Source organism: Astyanax mexicanus, chromosome 9 (assembly GCF_023375975.1).
Source record: "Astyanax mexicanus isolate ESR-SI-001 chromosome 9, AstMex3_surface, whole genome shotgun sequence".
Classification (NCBI taxonomy): domain Eukaryota; kingdom Metazoa; phylum Chordata; class Actinopteri; order Characiformes; family Acestrorhamphidae; genus Astyanax; species Astyanax mexicanus.
Window position 1 is genome coordinate 31,097,062 of NC_064416.1, and position 25,160 is coordinate 31,122,221.

At 37.0% G+C, this 25,160-nt stretch overlaps 1 protein-coding gene across 3 annotated transcripts in view; it reads right to left on the reverse strand.

The window, feature by feature from the left end:
• The window catches only part of LOC103025495 (rho GTPase-activating protein 42), a 165,044-nt gene extending 144,282 nt beyond the window's left edge, over window positions 1–20,762 (reverse strand). For 2 of the 3 annotated variants that reach the window (XM_049483736.1, XM_049483734.1), the window contains exon 1: window positions 20,319–20,762. In XM_049483736.1, coding sequence (XP_049339693.1) covers window positions 20,319–20,472 — 154 coding nt within the window. In that variant the 5' untranslated portion in view covers window positions 20,473–20,762. The remainder of the gene's footprint in view (window positions 1–20,318) is intronic. The other variant, XM_049483735.1, reaches the window with a different exon arrangement.
• Window positions 20,763–25,160: the final 4,398 nt, after the last annotated feature.

Consider the following 25,160-nt stretch of genomic DNA (forward strand, 5'->3'; position numbering starts at 1 on the left):
CTTCAAAGATCACTTACTCTCTTAACACCTCTAACTAACTACCTTCCACTACCAGATCAGGAGAATCTCTCACTATCTTTAATAAACTCCTGCAGACAGAGCTCTTCAAAGAGCACTTACTCTCCTAACACCTCTAACTAACTACCTACTCTAACCTCTTTTCCTTCTTCCCCTCCTTTCCTCCTCTATCCTATTTTTTCCCTTTGACCTCCTTTAGGCCCTATATAAAAATGCTTTTACCTTTAAACTTCTATTACTTTTGTACTTAACTATTGTAAGTCGCTTTGGACAAAAGCGTCTGCCAAATGTAATGTAATGTAATGTAATGTAATGTAATGTAAAAAACATAAATATATATTTAATCACAATGTATCATACACCTAAGTTCTTGCCAATACACAGCCCTAAAGATTAGTCCTGTATTTCAGTTCCAATTCGAATTCTGAATTCAATGTCTACAATATCTACACTAGGACTGCATGATATAAAAAAAAAAACTGACATAATATTAAAAAATGTATTAATTTTCACTAAACATTCCTAGAATGCACTCTGTGTATCTGTATAATGATTTGGATAAACTTAATTATATCGTGCCGAAATAAACTATTATACGTAATATTTGGTAGATTTGTTATTAAAATAAGAACATTGTGATCTTTCCTTTTATATAATCAAATCTGAAGTAAAATTTTTCTTTTTTGACATTGCACATCCTATAATATGACTACTGCTAATGCTCACCTACTGAGATGACAATGCCCACATCTACACCTTGAAAACATCTGCTGCACATATGAGTCCCATTCAGACCACAGCGCTGTCTCACCTCTACTCAGCTACCTGAGCCAGTCTGTTACACAGTAACTGGAGCTGAGACTGTGGTGGGGAATGATTAAACACTGCACTGTTCCTAACAGCTAAAAATAGATCACTGTAGCATTCCAGAAGATACAGGAATCTAAAAGTTAATCTTTACAGGGTCCCTGAGGATTTCAGCCTGAACTTCTGAACTGAGTACCCTATGTTTTACCGTTTTACCCTACATTCGTATTGGAAATGGGACGTGAGAACGACTGCTTTGTCATTCTGGACTGTCCTCCGCTCATCATGTTTCTCTCACCGCCGTGGCCTCGTCTGCTTGATTGGGTGTGTCAGTGTTGAGACAGTGTTTTCAGGCCTGTAGCAGTTCAGAGAACTCAGGCTGTTTCTGTTAGAGGGAGAATTTCCATCTGAATGAAGCTGATAATGAAGGTTTTAACGAGGATGCTGTGGGCAGTCTGATTGGCCTGGACACTTTGTCCGGGCAGCTGACCGATTGTCCTCTTCACTGCTTTTGGAAGAAAAATTCAGGCCAGTTTGGCAAAATGATTAAAAATCCCTGACCAATGTTCCTCTTTCAGACGGGATGGCCAGGGAATGTTTTAATGGTCCATAATTTACATCTCCCTTTTTTGTGTTTTTTTTTTTTTCTACTATTAGCTTAATAATAATGTTTTGGTGAGAAAACACGTCATTTAGTATGGACACAGATGCATAAGCTGGTGATTCGTGTATGCCCACAAACGGGTGTCAGATTCTGAAAGAGAGTTACAAATGTATGTAGTAAAGTTGTTTTGTGCAAAAAAATGTATTTAAAAAAAAAGCCTTCAAAAACCTATTTAAACATACAAACGTATGCAAAGTAAATTCCAGAGTAATTTTTTTTCTAAAAGTTTAAGAAACTGAGGAGAAACATGACAACTACGTATATAAAATTTACTATAATATATTAAATATCAAAAGTGCACAAAATAATAGGGCCACAAAATTAGGTAGATATATTTAACATCTTTGCATATCTCTGCATTCAGAGTACATTAAAAAACTCTCTCTGTCTTTTTTTCCCCAATTATTAAAGACGAGTACACAATCAGATGAGCATTAATGATTGTAATTAATTATAATATTTTTTAAATTAAATGTATTCATTATATGCTGTCCACGTCCTGTCCAAAACGTGTCTGCGACCCACTTATACTGCAGAACTAACTGGACTATATTTACAGAATACGGCATAACCAACACATCAACCTTTGTTCAGATTTGGATTCAGATTTTTTAGCGGTAAAAACACCCTAACAGACCTACTTACACCGTGTTCCGCTTTAACTCAGAATATCATGTAGGAACAGGTTTTAACTGGTACTCCCCCACAGGTCAGATTTCCTACCTTGAAAGTGAAAAACTCTGTACAATATTATTTTTTACTTTTACTTTTAATACTATTTATTATCTTCTGATACTGTTTTAATCAATACTACTATTACTACTACTATTTATTACTATTAATAATAAGAGCAACCTTAAATGCAACAGCTGGCCCATTCTAAACTAAACATTCTTATCATGTACATGAAAATATGCTAATAATATATGCTAAGAATATGCTAAGAAATTTTATTTTACTTAATAAATGTATTTAATGTGTAATTATTTTATTGCTACTGTAGCACATTATAATCTAAACTATCTATTTAAATTTATCTATCTATAAATTTGTCCATACATCCATCCTTCCATTTATCCATATTCATCCTGGAAAACCGCTGTATGACCTTGTCTATCATGCTGCATCTTTTTAGGGTGTTAGCAAACTTCTTATAGCCTAGACCATCTTTGTGGAGAGCAACAAGTCTATTTTTCACATCCTCAGAGAGGAAAATTGCTAATTGGGCGCAATTTGGCCATTTTCCCTTAGGGGTGTACTCACTTTTGTTGCCAGTTGTTTAGATATTAATGGCTGTGTGTTATTATTTTGAGGGACAGCAAATTTATACTGTTATACAAGCTGAACACTGACTACTTTATAGTGTATAAAAGTGTCATAACTTCAGTGTTGGCCCATTAAAAGATATAATAAAATATTTACAATAATGCGAGGGGTGTACTCACTTTTGTGGACAGTGAACACAATGAGCAGGTGTCCCAATACCTTTGTACAATATAGTGTTTTAAACTGCAGTATAACTGAAGTCTGTTTTACCTTTTCTTTATTTTTGGTGCTGGATGAGCACAGCAGGATCCTGTATGTATGATTGTGGCTGGGAGACGATTTCTGAAGCATTAGTGAAATCAGAAGCAAGATTACAGCAAAACAAACACATCAAAAATACATCAAACCGGCTGCAATCAATGCCATCAAACCAGTCAGACTGAAACAGCCGCAGCATCATCCTCCTGAGAACAGCCAAACCTCAGCAGAGCTCGCGATGAGCGCTTCTGCTTTTGAACTGTCTCAGCAGGACAGTAATTACACTGTTTTACCTGCATAATCCGCTACCACCAACCTGCACTGCAGATAAAACGGCGCAAAATACGCTAAAGTAAGAAAATTTGCTATTCATAAGTTACGAGGTGCTGAAGCTCAACTGTTAGCATTACCGTTTAGCCTCTTGCTGAAGTTTTAAATACAGACATGTCATTTCCAGCCAGAGAAACGAGTCGAAAATGAGGATCTGGGCCTGAACTCGGCTCACTGGAGTTTCTATAGGGGCCACTCTCCCACTTTACATTCACTTCCTCTTTTCCAGATCAACAGATCAAAAGCATAGGACAGTTTTTGGTAGTGTTGACCGATTTCGAGACCATAAACAAGTGGTCTCGGTCTTGCCTCGGTCTCAGTGGACTTGAAAATTGTCCATGCGTCCATCTGAGGTAACCTTTATGATAAACTGAAACGAAATCTTCAGTGATCATCGTTATTAACAGCACTTATAAAGTTCTTATTAGAGGCATCACCTGGCCTAGGCTTCCCAAAGTCTGTTCAGTCGAGCTCTGGTGTTGCTTTAGTACCAGGCTCTGAGCTTTGAATGTAATGCTAAATAAAGTAGTATCCTCCTGCACTGTCATCTTTCTTCTGTCATCGACATGGAACAACTGGTACTGTGGTCAACAGACGAGATGACCATATGTCTCTTCATTGGCCACACTAGGAATATATAATTTCAAGCTGAAGATTGAAGTCAGCATCAAAGAAATACAACACCGGGCTACAGTCCCGAACTTAATGTTTGTAACAAAGCCACCAATCATCAACCATCCGCTTCTCACCCATAGCACTTTTCCACCAAAAAAACGTTTTTCCACCAGTTTTAGAGGAACCGGGAAAACGTCATATCATACGTCATTCTCCGGTTCCCGCTGCAAACAAACATTCCTGGTTCCGGAACATACTTTTGTAGGTGAAAACACAACAAACTGGTTCAAAAATAGATTCACAAACCAGAATGGTGACGATTCTGCATCGATGGAAAAGAACTTTCAGAGCATTTCCAATATTCGTGTTTATAGACTCATCTCAAATCACTCCCTACACCCTGCACTGCACCTACAGTTGTGGTCAAAAGTTTACATACACTTGTAAAAAAACATAATGTTATGGCTGTCTTGAGTTTTCAATAAGTTCTACAACTCTTATTTTTCTGTGATAGAGTGATCGGAACACATACATGTTTGTCACAAAAAACAGTCATAAAATTTGGTTCTTTCATAAATTTATTATGGGTCTGCTGAAAATGTCACCAAATCTGCTGGGTCAAAAATATACATACAGCAACAAAATTTGTCAATTTTGGTGATGTAGCGAGTTGTGTCAATCAAATTAGCTTCATGTCATGGCCTCTTCACTTCTTGTAAGTGATTCTGATTGACTACAGCTGTTGACTTCTCATGAGCCCATTTAAATAGGGCTCATTTGACCCAGTGATTAGACTCAGCTACAAAAGCTACAATGGGAAAGTCAAAGGAACTCAGTGTGGATCTGAAAAAGCGAATTATTGACTTGAACAAGTCAGGGATGTCACTTGGAGCCATTTCAAAGCAGCACCAGGTCCCAAGAGCAACTGTGCAGACAATTATACGCAAGTATAAAGTGCATGGAACAGTTGTGTCACTGCCACGATCAGGAAGAAAACGCAAGCTATCACATGCTGCCGAGAGGAGATTGGTCAGGATGGTCAAGAGTCAACCAAGAATCACCAAGAAGCAGGTCTGCAAGGATTTGGAAGCTGATGGAACACAGGTGTCAGTCTCCACAGTCAAGCGTGTTTTACATCGCCATGGACTGAGAGGCTGCCGTGCAAGAAAGAAGCCCTTGCTCCAGAAAAGGCACCTTAAGACTCGGCTGAAGTTTGCTGCTGATCACATGGACAAAGATAAAACCTTCTGGAGGAAAGTTCTCTGGTCAGACGAAACAAAAATTGAGCTGTTTGGCCACAACACCCAGCAATATGTTTGGAGGAGAAAAGGTGAGGCCTTTAATCCCAGGAACACCATGCCTACTGTCAAGCATGGTGGTGGTAGTATTATGCTCTGGGGATGTTTTGCTGCCAGTGGAACTGGTTCTTTGCAGAAAGTAAATAGGATAATGAAGAAGGAGGATTACCTCCAAATTCTGCAGGAAAACTTAAAACCATCAGCCCGAAGGTTGGGTCTTGGGCGCAGTTGGGTGTTCCAACAAGACAATGACCCAAAACACACATCAAAAGTGGTAAAGGAATGGCTAAACCAGGCTAGAATTAAGGTTTTAGAATGGCCTTCCCAAAGTCCTGACTTAAACCCCATTGAGAACATGTGGACAGTGCTAAAGAAACGGGTTCATGCAAGAAAACCATCACATTTAGCTGAACTGCACCAATTCTGTCAAGAAGAGTGGTCAAACATCCGACCTGAAGCTTGCCAGGAGCTTGTGGATGGCTACCAAAAGCGCCTAGTTGCCGTGAAAATGGCCAAGGGACATGTAACCAAATACTAATGTTGCTGTATGTATATTTTTGACCCAGCAGATTTGGTGACATTTTCAGCAGACCCATAATAAATTTATGAAAGAACCAAATTTTATGACTGTTTTTTTGTGACAAACATGTATGTGTTCCGATCACTCTATCACAGAAAAATAAGAGTTGTAGAACTTATTGAAAACTCAAGACAGCCATAACATTATGGTTTTTTACAAGTGTATGTAAACTTTTGACCACAACTGTAAGTTCACTCTCTGATGATGTCAACAACAGGGGTGTGGTTTTAAATAGGCACAGTTTTTGGGATACAGCCATTTTTGCCACCTACAGCCCATTCTGTGCACTGTACAGGCACAAAACGAGATTTTTGAAAAAAAATAAAAAAGAAAAACCCAGTCCGTCCCCAGAGTCAGCCGGAGAACACAGTGCTGTTTTTAGGTATCTGTCATTTTAAAACAAGACAAATACTATAACGTTATTAACTACGTTAATCTAGGTTTTTAATATTACTGACATTTGTACTTTGACTAAAATTACAATATAATAATAATGAATTATAATTGTTTTTTGTTTATTGCGAATTTGCATAACTGTTTATGGTAATCATTACAATATAATTAATGTACAATAAATTGCCATTTTTTAAAAATATATTCTTCCTTTTATTTTTATATTAAGGACAAAATTAAATCAGATCTCTGTCTTGGTCTTGACTACACTATTACTTTGTAGTTCTAAAATAATTACAGATGGTAGTCCTGTATCTGTTTCTCTGCATATTTTATTATTAGCCTCATTTTACCCTGTTATTCAGTCATCAGGACCCACAGGAGAGATCATCACCACAGAGCAGCTATTATTATTTGGGCGGTGGGTCATTCATTCTCAGCCCTGCACTGACACTGATTGGCATGGAGGTATGTATTAGTGTGTGCCGTGCATCAGACACAACAGCAGTGCTGCTGGAGTTTTTAAACAATGAGTTTACTCACTGTCCACCACTCTATCAGACACATATATTCTACATAGAGAAGCTTATATATCTTCTATACTGCACAGTCTGAGTTTGTCAGCCTGTAGTCCTTCATTAGGTGTACAGGATGTTTCCCACAGGATGCTGTTGGTTGACTATTCTCAGTCCAGCAGTGACACTGAGGTGTTAAAAACTCCAGCAGCACACACTAACACACCAACGCCATGCTAATTAGTGTAACTGCAGTGAAAGTGCTAAGAATGAATCCTCGTAAGAAACCACCTTTATGTTCCTTCCGAATAACATTGCAATCCAACACTTCCTACTGGGGGCAGCTATTTTTGTAAATGTTTCTTTTGATGATGAGTGTACACACACACACACACACACACACACAGTACACATGAAACAATGACTGCTGTCCTTGAGATACTGGATATGAGACAAGTAGGCTTCTAAAAGAAGAGTGACTTATGTGACTCAGCAAGTCTAGACCAGTAGTCTAATGCAGTATGATGGGTATGAGCATGTAGCATTGGGACAGTGCCTAAAGAGACCAAGACCAAGACCCTGGCATACACACACGCACACACACACATATATACACACACATACAAGGCTTTCTGACAAACACTATCAGAGGGAAGAAAAAGGACATGGTTACACAACCTTGTTTACTGCGCATTTCCTGTGGCCGAGCCTCGAGAGCATTGCTCTTACTCACATAAACACATCCCGCTCCCCGAAGAGCCGAGAGATCCGAACAGACAACCCGCCGGCGTGCCACACAACAAAGAAGAAGCAAAACATCTCCAAAATGTCACCGAGTTCCTCCGCAGGACGCTGATCCTCAGCGCTGTATAAGGACAGGTGAACACGGCAGTGGTTTAAGAGCAGGTTTAAGATTAGCACCCGACCGATACCAAACATACCAACGACGGCTGATAACGATACCAATCTTAGGGGATTACGAATTATGATAGCCGCTAATGTCCGAGCAGGAACCACCCTCCTTTCAGTTCATTTCCAGGATAAATGCTCTGTAAAAAGAAAAGCAGTGAAGGAAAGCTGAACACAAATGAGCCAAAACATTACTACTACAACCCCAAATCAGAAAAGGTCGGGACTACAGTAGGCCTGTCAGGATAACTGTATGTTTAGACGATATGCTGTCCCAGAAATAATTGGAAATTATTGGAAAATTGCTGTCAATGTATTACTATTTTAGGATGAAAAAATAAAAAATAATAATAAAAAATTATAACACCTCAGAATAGAATTGGAATATAAGCTAAATTAATATATTAACTATATTATATTAACTAAAGAAAATATATTTTTTGAGGGATGATATACTGTTCCAGAAAAAAAACTGAAAATTATAGTAAAATTATTGGCAATGCAGTACTATAGTAAAACTGTTTTTTTTTAAGATGATCATATAATAGCAATTATATCCCTTTATGCAAAAGTCAACTTTATATTTATTAGAATATATTCTTATATATTCTTCTATTCTTATTTTATTAAAATTATATATTTTATATCTGCTAAGACTATAATAAAAAATACTTGCTTATACAATTAGAATAGGAGCATTATTAAATATATAAATAAAAAACTAAATAAACAAGACAACACTATTTAATTTGTTTTGAGCAAGTTACCCTTCTACTTTTTGCATTCTGCCACTGAATTGTTACAGTTCCCTTTTTGAAAACATGATTCCCTAAAATGAACTAAATCTGTTGTGAAGTTGAGCAGATAAAACATTACATATCTTGGGTTCATACAAATATACACAGTCAAATGCAAGAATCACAGCACTGATTTTGGGGACAAATCAAAGACTAAAATGCTTATGGTTTCTGTGTGCTTCAACCCACCAAAGCATGAACTCTGCAGGACCTCTGAAAGTCCCTGAGGTGACTGTAACCAGGACTTCAGTTGCAGATCCGTTAAGTTCTGAAACCTGTGAGGTGGATCTTTCTGAATGGACATCTTGTTCCTGCACTTCTTAGACTGGGATCTTAGGCTTGACTGGACTAGGATCTGGAGAATTTAAAGACCAGAGCAACTTCCCGAACTCTTCATCATGATCCCCAAATCAATTGTAATAAATACCTTTACCTACATAAATACCTTGGTCCAGTATGATGTTTATGTAGGTGACATGTGAAACATATGCCAAAAATAGAACATCACTTATCATCCAGACAATCAAAGTCATTCCAAATTATTGCTTAGTTGGGGGTCAAGTCCTCAAATAAATGGCAGTAAATGTTCCAACAGGTAGAGGAACCGTGAGGAACCGTGCTAAGTGCTAACCAGCACTTAGCACGGTTAGCGGCTAATGATAATGGGGGCTCCAGCAGTGCTAGGTCTTTTGCCCCTGTTCCTTGCCAATGCACCTTAAAACACAGTGCACCTTATGTATGAAAATAGACCAGAAAACAGATATTTATTAATAGTGTGTCTTAATACTAATAATCCGGTTTGCTTTATAGTGCGAAACTATAGTATTAAAGTAAAATAAAATACTACACAGGGTTTCCCACTGAAAATTCTTTAGTCAAGGTGAAGCGTTTGTTGACGGGGGTGGGGGATGGTGGTATGGGTGATTCACAGTTTCTTGTTTGTTGATGGGGGGTGGCTGTGACGATGCTGGTGATTCACTGCTTGGTCTTAACAGGATGCGGAGTGGACACAGTAAAGGTACTAAAGGCAGGGGGCATTTGTTGTCAAGCGGCCGTCCTGCCTATAAAGCGCTGCAGGAAACCCTGCCATATTGTTCAGCCCTAATATTAAAACACTATTTATATTCCAAACCCAAAATCTTAAATTCTTTAGTTAAATTAGTAAAATTCCATTGCTCTTGAAAGGAACGAAATTGCATTTTTCATGCTTTTGTATTATCACTACATAATTTGCTTTAAAACGCATCTTACGCAAATTACAATAATTTATCATAATTATTTCTCAGACAATATATTTTCCAAACAAAGAGTTATTGAGACCTAGTTGAGAGGTCTAGTTATGCTTTAAGATGATTATGGCCAAGTGTTCTCTCTCAGTCCAGCTCTCAGCAGCTCCTGAAGATCACAGAATTAATGCTTCAGACCTGAGCAGCTCTAATCTCTGTATTAAAGACTCGGGCTCTTTGATCAGAACCACCTCTGACCATGCTGATCTGAGAGCAGCTCGACCGGAGCCGGCCCGAACCGCACCGCAGCGCTCGGACAGAGATAATCAGACTGCAGGAATGTGAGAGAGCATTAAAACACCCGGAGCAACAGATGAGCAAATGAGATAAAGGATGACGTTAGAGGAAGCTTTGAAGTGTCATCATCATCATCATGTTCATGGTGAACAGAACTGGCTGCAATCTGTTCGTTTATGAGTTATGAGTACAATAAAAAAGGTCATTATATTAGATTATTATAATATTAAATACAAATTATTTTATGGACTCTTTATATGTGGCCTTTTGTTTAGCATTTCTTATCACATGACCTCCACAACCACTAAAAAATAAGCTACAATATGGAGAAAATACACTGACATGCAAAAGTTTGCACACCACTCATTAAAATACTGTAGGCTACTGTGAACAGCCAAGTGAATACCTAATGATCATATTAGTAAAAGGCCTGAAGTTAAAATAAATTTAAAAAATGACATAAAATACACTGACATGCCAAAAGTCATGAGACAGCAGTTTGCAAACTGATCAAGATGTGTTACCACAGGTTACAGCTTAGGAAGGCCCACACCTGTGTAATCTGCGAGGTGTTATCTTGTGGGTGAGGTTCCATCAGAAATGCAAAAGCGAGGGCGCCGAGTGGTCCAGCGGTCCAGAGCGTGCCACTATGAGTGGGAGGTCGCAGGTTCAAACCCCAGCTCATGCAGCTTTGCCATCAAGCTGCCGACGCTCAGAGGGAGCACAATTGCTCTGCTCTCTCCGAGTGGGTAGATGGTGCTTTCTCCCCACATCACTCCTAGGGTGATGTCCACAGCACAGGGCGTCTGTGAGCTGATGTATCAGAACCGAGTCGTTGCGCTGTCCTCCGAGTGCACTGGCTGCTCGCCAATGATGCAACAGCAGCAGCTCGAAAAGAAGCGGTGGCTGGCTTCACATGTATTGGAGGAGGCATGTGTTAGTCTTTACCCTCCTGGTGTGTTCGGGCATTACTAGTGATAGTGAGAGTCCTAACGAGTGGGTTGGGTAATTGGCCGTGTAAATTGGGGAGAAAAAAAAAAAAAAGGCAAAAGCAAAGTGACATGATAATTGCCCCTATTTTCCATGACATTTGGAATGTCAGCATATTTTAAGCATAACTACTATTTCTGTTTCTAAATTTTACTAGGGATGCAGCGATATGAGAATTTTGGGCTGATGCCAAAATCCAATATTACACGTGTATATACACGGCTGACCCAAAAAAATTAAAGTAAATGATGTGGGGTTGCTGCTGCAGTTGGTCAGGTCTAGGTTCAGCAACAGTATGTGCTGAAAGAATGAGGTCAGCTGACTACCTGAATATACTGAATAAAGACCAGGTTATGATGGCACGGGCATATTCCAAGATGACAATGCCAGGATTCATGGGGCTGGAATTGTAAAAGAGTGATTCAGGGAGCATGAGATCATCATTTTCACACATAGACATGAAATCACTTAAAACAACCACATTAAATCCAAACTAAGCTCAATTAGTTTTAAATAACAAAATCATTAAACCTTCGCAACCATACACTTTGTTGTTTGTTGTGGGTGTATTTTACTGGTTTTCAAATGGTGCGCACCAAACTTTTGTTGATGTCAATGAATGCAATCAAATTCTCACATCAATGCCGCAAAAACTAGTAAACATTAGAAACAGTTACTCCAATTAAAGCAAAACATGAACTCTTTTAATATCCTTGATCTCAGAATAAACAATAAATGAGCAAGTGTCCCAATACTTTTGGCTCGCAACAGTTCAGAACATAAATAAAAATCTTAAAACAGATCAATACACAGAATCTGGAACCCCGTCAGTAGCACAGACTGTAATGAGTGACTCTATAATGCCAAGAAGTGCAGGGGGCCTGAAAGATGGCACGTTACCCACCTTGCTCTGCCCTTTTAAAGGCCTAACGGCGAGTGACAGATAAGTGTTGATGAGTGTTATGACCGTTTCTGAGACGCGGGAGTCACAGAAGAAATTAACCACAGGGGCTCCTGACCTTTCCAAAGAACACGCTCCTCATCGTTCCACCGAGAGAACAGACCAGAACACTCTGAGGTGCTGAGCTGCACCGCTCATTACACACAATGCCATTTGTACCAGGGGCTTTATTAAAAGGACACTTCAGAGATGGTACACCTCTATCTGCTGCATAGGATCACCTACTGCCAAATTACTTCACACATTCCCCTGTAAAAATAATAATAAAAAAACTGTTGATTTAATACATTATATCTGAATATGGCCAAGCAACCTATAATGCAAGAGTAAACGCACCCAATACAGGTCCAAATCGAATCACTCAAACTACTTCACAACATGAGCTGAGACACATTTAAAACAGATCCAAGTCTAAACACTTAAAACACTTTAAGGGGTGGTCTGAGACACATTTAAAACAGATACAAATCTGAATACTCAAACCACTTCAGAAGGTGGTCTGAGACACATTTAAATGAGGTTCAACTCCAATCACTCAAACCATTTTATGAAGTGCTCTGAGACGCGTTTAAAACAGATACAAATGTGATCACACAAACCACTTCAGAAGGTGGGCTGAGACACATTTAAAACAGATGCAAATCCGAATACTCAAACCACTCCAGGAGGTGGTCTAAGACACATTTACAACATATAAAAATCTGATAACTTAAACTACTTTGGAAGGTTGTCTGACATTTATTTAAAACAGATACAAATCTGATAAATCAAACCATTTCAGAAGGTGGTCTGAGACACATTTAAAACAGATACAAATCCGAATACTCAAACCACTTCAGAAGGTGGTCTGAGACACATTTACAACAGATCCAAACTCCTATTGCCTAAACCACTTCAGAAGTTCAGACACATTTAAAACATATAAAAATCTGATATCTTAAACTACTTTGGGTGGTTGTCTGAGATTGATTTAAAACAGATACAAATCTGATAAATCAAACCACTTCAGAAGGTGGTCTGAGACACATTAAAAAGAGATTCAAATCTGATAACTTAAACCACTTGTGAAGGTGGTCTGAGACACATTTAAAGGAGATTTAAATCTGACAACTCAAACCACTTTAGAAGGTGGTATGCGATACATTTAAAAGAGATTCAGATCCAATAAATCAAACCACTTTAAAAGGTGGTCTGAGAGACATTTAAACAGATACAAATGTGATCACACAAACCATTTCAGAAGGTGGTCTGAGACACATTTAAAACAGATACAAATCCGAATACTCAAACCACTTCAGAAGGTGGTCTGAGACACATTTAAAACAGATACAAATCCGAATACTCAAACCACTCCAGAAAGTGGTCTGAGACACGTTTAAATGAGGTTCAACTGCAATCACACAAACCACTTCAGAAGGTGGTCTAAAACACGTTTAAAACAGATACAAATGTAATCACTTAAACCCCTTCAGAAGGTAGTCTGAGACGCATTTAAAACAGATACAAACCAGAATACTCAAACCACTTCAGAAGGTGGTCTAAAACACGTTTAAAACAGATACAAATGTAATCACTTAAACCCCTTCAGAAGGTAGTCTGAGACGCATTTAAAACAGATACAAACCAGAATACTCAAACCACTTCAGAAGGTAGTCTGAGACGCATTTAAAACAGATACAAACCAGAATACTCAAACCACTTCAGAAGGTAGTCTGAGACGCATTTAAAACAGATACAAATCCGAATACACAAACCACTTCAGAAGGTAGTCTGAGACGCACTTAAAACAGATACAAATCTGATAACTCAAACCACTTCAGAAGGTGATCTAAGACACATTTAAAGGAGATTCAAATCTGACAACTCAAACCACTTCAGAAGGTAGTCTGAGACACATTTAAAACAGATACAAATCCGAATACTCAAACCACTTCAGAAGGTGGTCTGAGACGTGTTTAAAACAGATACAAATTCGATAACTTAAACCACTTCTGAAGGTCGTCTAAGACACATTTAAAACAGATACGAATCCAAATACTCAAACCACTTCAGAAGGTGGTCTGAGACACATTAAAAAGAGATTCAATCCGATAACTTAAACCACTTCTAAAGGTGGTCTAAGACACATTTAAAGGAGATTCAAATCTGACAGCTCAAACCACTTTGGAAGGTGGTATGTGACACATTTAAAAGAGATTCAGATCCAATAAATCAAACGACTTTAAAAGGTGGTCTGAGACCCATTAAAAACAGATGCAAATCCGAATACTCCTTCAGAAGGTGGTCTGAGACACATTTAAAACAGATAAATATCCGATAACTTAAGCCACTTCTGAAGGTGTTCTAAGACACATTTAAAGGAGATTCAAATCTGACAACTCAAACCACTTCAGAAGGTGGTCTGGGACACATTTAAAAGAGATTTGACTCCAATCACTTAAACCACTTTATGAGGTGGTCTGAGACACGTTCAAAACAGATACAAATGTGATCACACAAACCACTTCAGAATGTGGTCTGATACACATTTAAACGAGATTCAACTCTGATCACTCAAACCACGTAGTGAGGTTGTCTGAGACCGATTTACAACAGATACAAATCCAAATATTTAAACCACTTCAGAAGATGGTTTAAGATATTAAGCCATGCTTAATTTAGGTTAGATTGTATGTGTTTGTAGTCTGAAACTGGATCTTCTATTCTAGTTAAATGGAAGTCAGTCTCTGCTCTGCTTGTTTCCATCACAAGATCGCCTGATATGAAACCAGATGCTGATGGTTTTTGCAGAACTTGAGGATGCAGCAGTCCAGATTAAAGTTAGCTTCATAAAGGTGAGGTTCCTGTTTCATTTTCAACAGCCTCAACAAATAGTCAAGGCCAACCACCAAAACCTCAGTTTTGTCCTCATTTAAGAAAATTGCAGCTCATCCAGTTCTTAATAGCATCAATGCATCCAGTTAGGTTTGCTTTTCTACTGAGGTCATTCCGTTTAAAGGAGAGGTACAGCTAAGTGTTTTCTAATTAAAACAGGGCCAAGGTTAGAACCTTGAGGTACCCCATATGTAAGATCAGCCATCGAAGACATATCTTCTCCCAAAGACACTGTGAACTTCCTATTTGATAAATAGGATAAAAACAGTCTAATGCACTCCCTGATATTCCAACCCATTTCCTAAGCCTATTTATCAAGATGTTGCAGCATTACACTTGTGATACACACTACTTCTGTATGTGTTCTCAGTAAATATTGCCCATATAAGTTTCATTTTTAATAATGTATTACTCCTGGTAACTTTTATCTTCCTCCTGAATAGCATTACAATCTGACACTTCCTTCTGGGTGCAGCTATTTTTCGATGATGAGGGTACTAAATCCTTCTTAGACAATAACTGCGTTTTGCCAGCTTTTTAATGTGCGCCATTACAATACACCATTAAACTGGGCTGCAGCAGTCTGGAGGCCAAGCGCTTTATCTGTAAGTAGAGATTGTCGTTATCTTAAAGTGAAGATGTTCTTTGTTAAAATAAAGAGACAGTATTGCCATTTTACAGCGCGGCCTTGACAGGCTGATAATGCAGGAGCTGGAAGTGTGGCCAGAGCCTTCCAGACATAATCAGTGCACATTAACTTAAACCTAGACCCAAACTTTCCTCACATATTCCTGCGCTGCCGATTGGCTGGGCTTACTCCAGCAGGAGCAATTTTCCTGCATATACCCAAGCTAAATATATATATATATATATATATATATATATATATACATACATATTTCACCTGGCTAGGTGAAGTGAACACCTTTAATCATTAGTGTTAACACCAGAGGTGCTGCAGCCAACAATACACCACACTCTAGGTGGACATTAAAAAAGTGTCCAAAGATGTGTGATACCTTTATTACACATCCAGGAAAAAAAGGAAGTGCAATACAGTACCTATAGAGCTGCAGTTAGATAGACAATAACAAGCATAACATTATGTTGACCTCTTTTGGCATAGTGGTGATGTATGAGGAGTTAGTGTGTGTTGTGCTGGAATGAGTGGATCAGACACAGCAGTGCTGCTGGAGTTTGTAAACATCTCAGTGTAATAAACCACCAGGTATCTAATAGAGAAGTGAGTGAGTGAACACCCCAGTGTTTAGAAACTCCAGCAGCACTGCTGTGTCTGATCCTTTCATACTAGCACAACACATGCACACACCTTATAATATCTACTGTTTTTTTAATAATTAAAAGTCCATTGTTCTTTATTAATACAACAACACTTAAAATGATAATACTATATAATTTAGAAATGTGCAACTTAACCCTTTCAGACCCTGCGTCCATTACAATGGACATCATATATTTTCTTTATTTGTCAATGTTTTGTTGCATATAACTCTATTTGAGAGCTGTTACCTATCAGAATAGACCACAAACCACAAAGTTTATTAACCAATGAAAGAGTAACTTGACCCCATCCACTGCAATGAAAAAACGACAGTACTTAAGCTTATTTTTTTTTTTGCTACATAGATTTTATAGTACAATATTAGAAACATCTTTTCTGTGCATTACACACATAGAACAGCATTCTTAATTTTTTTCCATCATAACTGGAGTATTAAAGTAACTAAATGCTAAGTTCATTACGCTGCATTTACACTGCTCAGATGCGTCAACGCACATGAACACACTGCCCCCCCCCCCCCCCTCCTTCCAACTAATCACATGTGGGCATTACAAAGGCATTCCCTGTGTCATCCAATTAAATTGTTTTAATAAACTAATAAATAGAAATGTATATTTATAAATAGAAATATTTGATTGGCCAACAAACTTTTACAATTAAATTATATACATATATTATTATTTTCAAAACCCACCAGAGACCACAACAACCTCTGGAACATTTTTCCACACTGTAATACGTTGATCAGACTAAAACTACAATGATTAGCTTTTCCTTCATGCTTCTCTGGAACACTTGTAATAGAAAACAAAAATGTTTCCATATACTGCGTCCTCAGCGCATATCAGGATGGATGGATGTATCGCATTGGACGAGTTTATTTGCATAAAGTTGACCTCGACTCAACTTTTTCATCGCAGCGTTTAAATGCAGCCTAAGAAAGGGTGTCCACAAACTTTTAGAAACAAATTTCTTTGTTCTTATATTGTCTTTTATTTATATAAGACAATAGTTATGTAATAAACCAGCAGAAGCATCCCTGTTTCTTTCTTCAGGTCAGCAAGGGTCAGTAGAAAAACTGTACTGTAGCCTGTAACTCTCCTTAGGTCACAGTAAACAGAACTGAAAACGTCCTTGGGCTCGGAATGCCTGAAACACTTTTCCCTGTAGACCCGCTGCGCAACGTCCGAGAACACGTAGTACCTTCAGTATCTGCTGGCTGAGGACGTTCCTGTGTTGAGAGATACTGAGAAGAGGCTAAAGAGTTATTCTTTCTGTTATGATTTCGGCCTAAAGTGAAACTCTAACACTTAAGAGGAAGAGTGCCTAGGCGCGGAGAACAGAACTGAACAGCAGCCAAATCCTAATGACCAAAACAGAACAGAAGTACTTACTCACACTGAAATAAGTAAATGTACAACATAGGCCTCCAGTAGAACCCTGTGGAACTTTATAATATATGCTAAATCAACCAGTTACCAAGTAAATCACAAGTAAATTATTTACCTCAATGCATTCCTAGGGCATTATGATTTCCGTAATGCAGAAAACACAGACGGAAAAGTTATAAACACACTATTTATATACATAGAATCTGAAAATCTTAATAAAAAAAGAACTTATCATGTCTAACCAGCACATTAACATCATTTTGATATCAAAAATCAGCCAATAATTCATCTCAGAAACAGGTAGCATCCAAGCTAACACACTCCGATCCTACTCCTGTTAGCTAGCATTGAACATTTTTCCAAAGTCAATAACTAAAGACTGGAGTAAACTAAAACCATAATCCACATCTCAAATCAAACCACAGTGGCTTCTAATTTAACAAGCACAGTGCTGTTCATGTGTTATCAAACATCAGTGATTAATTCAGCTCAGAAAACAGTTAGCATCACCAGTTATCTGTTAATGGCTATTATGGCTAATCCGCATTTTTTGGGGCTTCAAAATAAAAGAGTTGTAAGAGATTACAACTATTTACAACATCTGTTACTGATTAATGTTCATTACAGGGAGTTTTTAAGTTAATGTCTGTTATTCTTTCATTAATTTGCTCCTCTGCAACTAAATTGTACAGTTTGCAGCATATAATTACATGCATATAATTATTTTTGACAGCACTAAAAAGAAATTAAAAAACTGCTGTGTATAAACAAGTATGTGGTGATATGAGACATATCACGATACAAGGGTAAGCTAAATTATTTATAGCGGTTGTTTATCAGTTTTTATCCAATCAGAAAAGAGGAGTCTTAACGACAGTGTGACAGAGTTTGCACACAGCACTAAATGAACCACTGTCTGACACCAATCTTTACATCTAAACTAATAAACACAAATAAATAATCTGTATTTGAAGATCAATACAGTATCGCAAAACATGATATTGCATGACCATGACCATTACCATTACTATGCTGGTAGGCTATAATGACCAGCATGTCTAAAATCAAATACTGCATATACAATACGCTTGTTAAGAGCTGGCTAGCTAGCTTACTAGCATAGACTCATTTTATGGAACTTATGGAACAGCTTCTACCTCTTATCTGAACTCACACTACCAAACACACTGGGGGTTCCAAACATACTGACTGTTTGGGTCCTATAAGCATTAATACACATCACTTCTAAAGTGCACTGCACTGATACTGATCCATTCTTTTTTACATACCAACAGCACCTTTTTCATATATCCTATCAATTTAAAGCCCATATAATCCTGTTTCTGTAATACAGTTAAACACTTTTCCGCTATATATTCATACTGTAAGCCCTGACATCCTCCATAACTAGCACTGAAACAATAGTATCTATTTATTACACATTTGTAATAAATAAACATTTTTTACATACTTTATTACACATCTTTTTCCTACATTGCAAATGAATTCTGACATCATCCAGACTATAAAGGAACACATAAGGAATCCTGTATTAACTTCAAAGTGTTAAACAAATCAAAATACTCTGTAAAGCATTTAGATGCTCCTATCTAGGGGTGTTGTTAACCTGCGGTTTCTGAGTCTGGTAACTCCGATGTACTTATCATGTGCAATAGAGGTAACTATTGGTCTTCCTTTCCTGGGGTAGTCCTGATGAGTGCCAGTTTTATCATAACTTTAAAAGGACTTTGTGACTGCCTTGAGCATACTTTAAGACTTTAAGAGTCTTGCAATTTATTTCAGTTCTCAAAGTATTTTTTTTTTAGTAGTAGAGTAGTTTAGAGTAGTTTATGCCATAATATGGATTAGAACATTACTCAAATAGGGCTGTTTATTCACTGTAAACCAACTCTACCTCTTCACAACTTTACAACTAATGCTCTCAAACGTGTGAAGAAGCAAGAAATTCAAGTAATTAAAACTTGAAGGTTTCAGCACAGCTTTTAACTGAAAACCAAGAAAATAAAGCTAAGATGCTCAAAGCTGTCATCTAAGCAGAATATGAACGATGTGATATACTGACCAGGATATATTACAGCTCTGGAAAAAAAGTAAAAGACCACTTCAGTTTTTGAATCAGTTTCTCTGATTTTGCTATTTATAGGTATATGTTTAAGTAAAAAGAGCATTGTTGTCTTATTCTTTAAACTACGGGCCACATTTCTCCCAAATTCCAAATAAAAATATTGTCATTTAAAGCATTTATTTGCAGAAAATAAAAAGTTCAGAAATCAGTATTTGGTGGAATAACCCTGGATTTTAATCACAGTTTCATGCATCTTGGCATGTTCTCCTCCACCAGTCTTACACACCGCTTTTGGATAACTTTATGCCTTTACTCTTGGTGCAAAATGCCAAGCAGTTCAGCTTGGTTTGATGGCTTGTGATCATCCATCTTTCTCTTGATTATATTCCAAAAATCATTTTTAAGTGGTCTCTTTTTTTTTTTGTAGAGCTGTAATTTTTTCTATGTTTGTACCCACCCTGCTAACTTCCAGAAAATAAGATTATCAACATACTGGTACACGAAAAAATATATGTTTTCTATCAAATAAACTGAGTTATCAGAATTCTCAGCCATTTAAAGGCCATCTCTATATATATACCTTATGAGTTAGTTTTCCACAAAGGCACTAAGCTTATTTTCCTTTCAATGGAAAAACTCCATTGAAAATGCTGTGTATTTAGAGACTAGGCTATGGGGAACTGTACTGGGCTGCAGGGCTGCAGTGAGGGGCTGGGGTTCAGTCAGTCACCTCCACTTACTGTTCAGAGCTCCTATCAGAGAGTTCCCGTCTTTAATCAGGTCCTTGATGAACTTGTTGGTTCGGTCCAGTTCTATCTCATGGTACTTCAGTCTCTCTCTGAAGTCCGGGCTGTCCAGGAACGCGTCGCTGAACTCCAGAGTGGGCAGACCCATCTTATAAACTTCTAAACTCTCTCAGACTTTACCCAGAGCAGAAACCGCGGAGTCACAGATCCGAATCAGCAGCACCATCATTCAGCAGCAGCAGCAGCAGCTCCATACTCTCCCTCTCAGCTCCAAACTCTCACTCTAACTCACTCTCAGACCAGCGGCAGAAACTTCTCCTTCCTCTTCAACCCGAAACTTCCGTCCTGAAACTTTCTCCTTTCTCACAAACCCTCTCTCTCTCCCCCTCTAACTCGTTCTCTCTCTCTCTAAATCTCTCCCTCTCTCTCCCCCGCCGTGTAGCAGCGAGACTCCTGCTGGCGGATCCGTTCACAGCGCCGGGGAGAGAGAGCCCCACACCGGCCCTCAGACCCGCACCTCAGCCCTGCCTGCGTACAACTGCCCAAATTCACCAAATATACAGCTCAGGAAAAAAATATAAGAGACCACTTCAGTTTCTGAATCACTTTCTCTGATTTTGCTCTTTGAAGGTATATGTTTGAAGGTATACATATATATATATATATATATATATATATATATATATATATATATATATATATATATATATATATATATATATATATATAAATGACTTATACAAACAAAATAATAGAATAAAAAACACTACTTAATAAAAATATTTTTTTACCAGTGAAAGGAGGGGAAGCCACACAACAACCAATTAATATAATAATAATCAATCAGTATATATGTTAGTCATTTAATGAATCATTTCATTAATCAAGTAACCTTTATTTATATTTAGAACTGACCCTCATGTTCATGTTGCATCATGCTGCATTTACAGTAAATAGCAAGTGAAAGAGGAAATTAAAATAATCGACATTCTTAAAATAACATCAACATACATTAAATTAACATATAGGATTTTTTTTTAAAGATCTTGCTATATACTATCAATAAAACAAATGTAGCTTTATTTTTATGACAAACATTACAATGTAATATAATGCAGTAGGCGGAAACATAAAAAAATAGGTCAAATATATATGCTGTTTATTTATTAATAATAAATCAGAATAGTAGTACATAAGAAATGTAAAACAAATAGATCTAAATAGATTTATCAAACAATCAAACAAAACTAATATACTAATAGACAGATATATATATATATATATATATATATATATATATATATATATATATATATATATATATATATATATATATATATATATATATATATATATCTACCTTTTTTAGTGGGAAGTAATTTATGAAAATATGCATAGTATAATTAGTATATGTTTGTTTATTTATTATATTATGCAGTAGTTATGTATATCAGTGATATCCTGATTTAAAGTGATTACCTGAATCTCACTACTAGCATTTTTACACACAAATGTCTGTACATGTTGTGAAAACCTTGACATGTCCAGACACAATGTATTGTACTGTTGACAGGATTTGTACACTGTATTTTGGCAAACAGACTGATAAACAGTTCAGACAGTCCCAGTTCAGGAATTCCCACCTGTACTGTACACTTATATGATCTAACCTGCCTGATTCAGCTGATGGAGGCTTTAATATTCAGTTAATCACAGGCTGTGGATCAGACACCTGAAGAAGGGCCTGACTATTAGCTGGGTGTGGTTCTTCCAGGTCCCTCAGTGTTCTTACTTTTATTTACAGAGTTAATGCAGGGGTTGCATAACAGTGTACAGTACAGTACAACAATAAAACATATTAGCCTATAAATACAACCATACATAATATAGTAATACTAATTATATAACAACAGATTAACAATAGTAAGATTTAAGATAAACAATAGTATAACACACACATTATATATATATATATATATATATATATATATATATATATATATATATATATATATATATATATATATATATATAGTAAATAAAAGAGTAAGTAGTAAATAGTAGTAAAAGTACTATAATAATTTAATATTATATACATGTAGCTGTCAATATCATGCTACAATCTATAGTCTTACCTGTTACCTGATAATTTCCTTAGACCTGGATTAGACAGCACAATTTTTTGTATGGTCACAAATCAGACATCTGTTTTCCCAATAAGAATTTTAAGAAGTTACCAGGATTAATATGGTTGGAATATTTTTATATGATCCAATGACTAATTCAAAGTTTACATATACAGTGATAAGTCTGAATACACCTTAAATTTGTGTTTTTTCATTTAATTTATTTTTTCTGCATTGTAGGTTAATATTAAAGTCCTCCAAACTATAAAGAAAGACATATGTAATTATTTAGTAAACAAAAAATTGTTGAACAAACCAGAACAAGTTGGCACCTCTTGCTTAGATGACAGTTTTACACATCTTGGCTGGATTTTTTTCTCAGTCAGCTTTATGAGGTAGAGTCACCTGAAATCCAGGCTTTCAGTTAACAGCTGTGCTGAACTCAGCAAGAGTTAATTACTTGTCCTCTAAATGTGTTTGAGAGCATCAGTTGTAAAGTTGTGAAGAGGTAGAGTTACAGGTATACAGTGAACAGCCCTATTTGACTAATGTTCTAATCCAAATATGACAATAAATACACAACTAAGTAAAGAAAAAAAGTTACTTTAAGAAAGGAAGATCATTCAAGAAAAAAAGGATCCTCAAGTGCAGTCACAAAGACCATCAAAAACGTTATGATGAAACTGGCACTCATCAGCAGTGTTGGGAAGGTTACTTTTAAAATGTAATCCCTTACAGATTACTGATTACATCACTCAAAATGTAATTTGTAACGTAATCAGTTACATTACTTCAAGTGTGTAACGTAATCTGATTACTTTGGATTACTTTTTTGTTTTTTTAAGCCTGAATGAATGTAGCAAACACATATTGCATATTATTATTTTATTTTTCTTTCCAGTTAACAAATAGATAAACAAATAAAACAGCCTTTTCAATCACTCTATAAAAATACGTATGAAACCATTTCATCAAACAATTTTATAAAACACTTCTATAAATTGATGATAAAACCATTAAAAACCAAACAATGTAACAACAACTGTAAGCTATCTATTTGCAGGTTTGCCACCAGTGTTAATTTTGACAACAAATTTTGATTTAGTCTTAGTCATAGTTTTGTGATGAAAATAGCATTTAGTTTTAGTCATAATTTAGTCATATGAAATGTTTTTAGTTTTAGTCGACTTAATGTCATAAGAATATAGTCTACTAAAATTACAGTAAATTTATTCGACTAAAATGTAAAGGGTGTAAATGTAAATGCTTTTTCATCAGTTCCCTTGAATTATTAACTCTACACTTATACGAAATGAAACGTTTAATAACCACTTAAGTAATATTGTTAATGTTTGAATGTGAAATATATTTATATATGATTTAATGTATATTATTATTATTATTGTAGGTGTGTGACTATATATATTTTACATTTAAAAATTTGTTTTAGAAATCAGGTCATAAAACATCTGAATAGTTAAATTATAGTTTGAACAGAGCTGTAGATGCAAAAACAACTTTTAAATTATCTAGTTTAATCTCCAGCAGTAACCCAGCACACCTACTGGAGCTACAGTCTATAAATGAGATCAAAAACACACCTTCACACACTGTGCTGTAGAGATGCTCTCAGGATGTACTGAGAGACTTCATGAGTTAAAGTGAGAAACTTATGAGAAAGTGCTGTAAGGAACTTTTGGGTTCATAGATTCACTTATTTTATTGTTTTATTTTCGTTATATTATTGAGTTCCTTTCTGACCTGTTCCTGCTTTAACACTAGCTATATCTTTCCCACTGTGAGACTAAACAGATGATCTGATCTTAATGAGTTAGGGTTCTGTACCAGTTCTGTGTTTTAGTGCACTGCCGAGTTAAACACATCAGCTCATGAAATAACATCAGTATTAAAACGCTGATCTCTGCATGGAGATCTGTGGGACTCTGGTCTGCAGAAGCTGAAAGATTAGTGGCGCTTTTACCGGTAATGGAGTCGCTCCACGCGGTTTACACGTTATCTTGTTTTTCGCGACGTCAAAGGAGAAATATATCGCCTCTCCCCTCTCTCTCTCTCTCTCTCTCTCTCTCTCCCTGCTGAACACTGTCGAGTTAACTTCCAGTCGAGCTCCGTAACGACAGGTTAATTCCCGGGTTTGTAACAGCGCGCGGCGCTACTGCAGTGATTGGATCTCTTCCTAACTGGTCCCTACCTTTCACAGAACTAACTCAGTTCTGATTGGATTTCGTCCCTGCCAAACATTTTCGTCTCGTTTTTTTATTCGTCTACGAAAATGTCAGTTAATTTCGTCTCGTTGTGTGTGCGGAGCCGCTGTCTGCCCCTCCTACCGTCTCGCTGCCTGCACGCACACAGACACCGCTGCACACACAAATAGGGAGGAGTGATGGCGTTTTGTCAGTGTTGGATTGGAAGACCAAAAATAGGAAAGTACCGCAATGTAATCCATTTATTTTAGCAGAGTAACTGTAATCTGATTACCATTTATTCAAGCAGTAACTGTAACGGATTACAGTTACTCATAAATTGTAATCTGATTACGTAACGCCGTTACATGTAATCCGTTACTTCCCAACACTGCTCATCAGGAACGCTACAGGAAAGGAAGACCAAGAATTGTTGCTCAGGGTAAGTTCATCAGAGTTTCCAGCCTCAGAAACCACAAGTTAACAGCAGCTCAGATAAGAGCATCTAA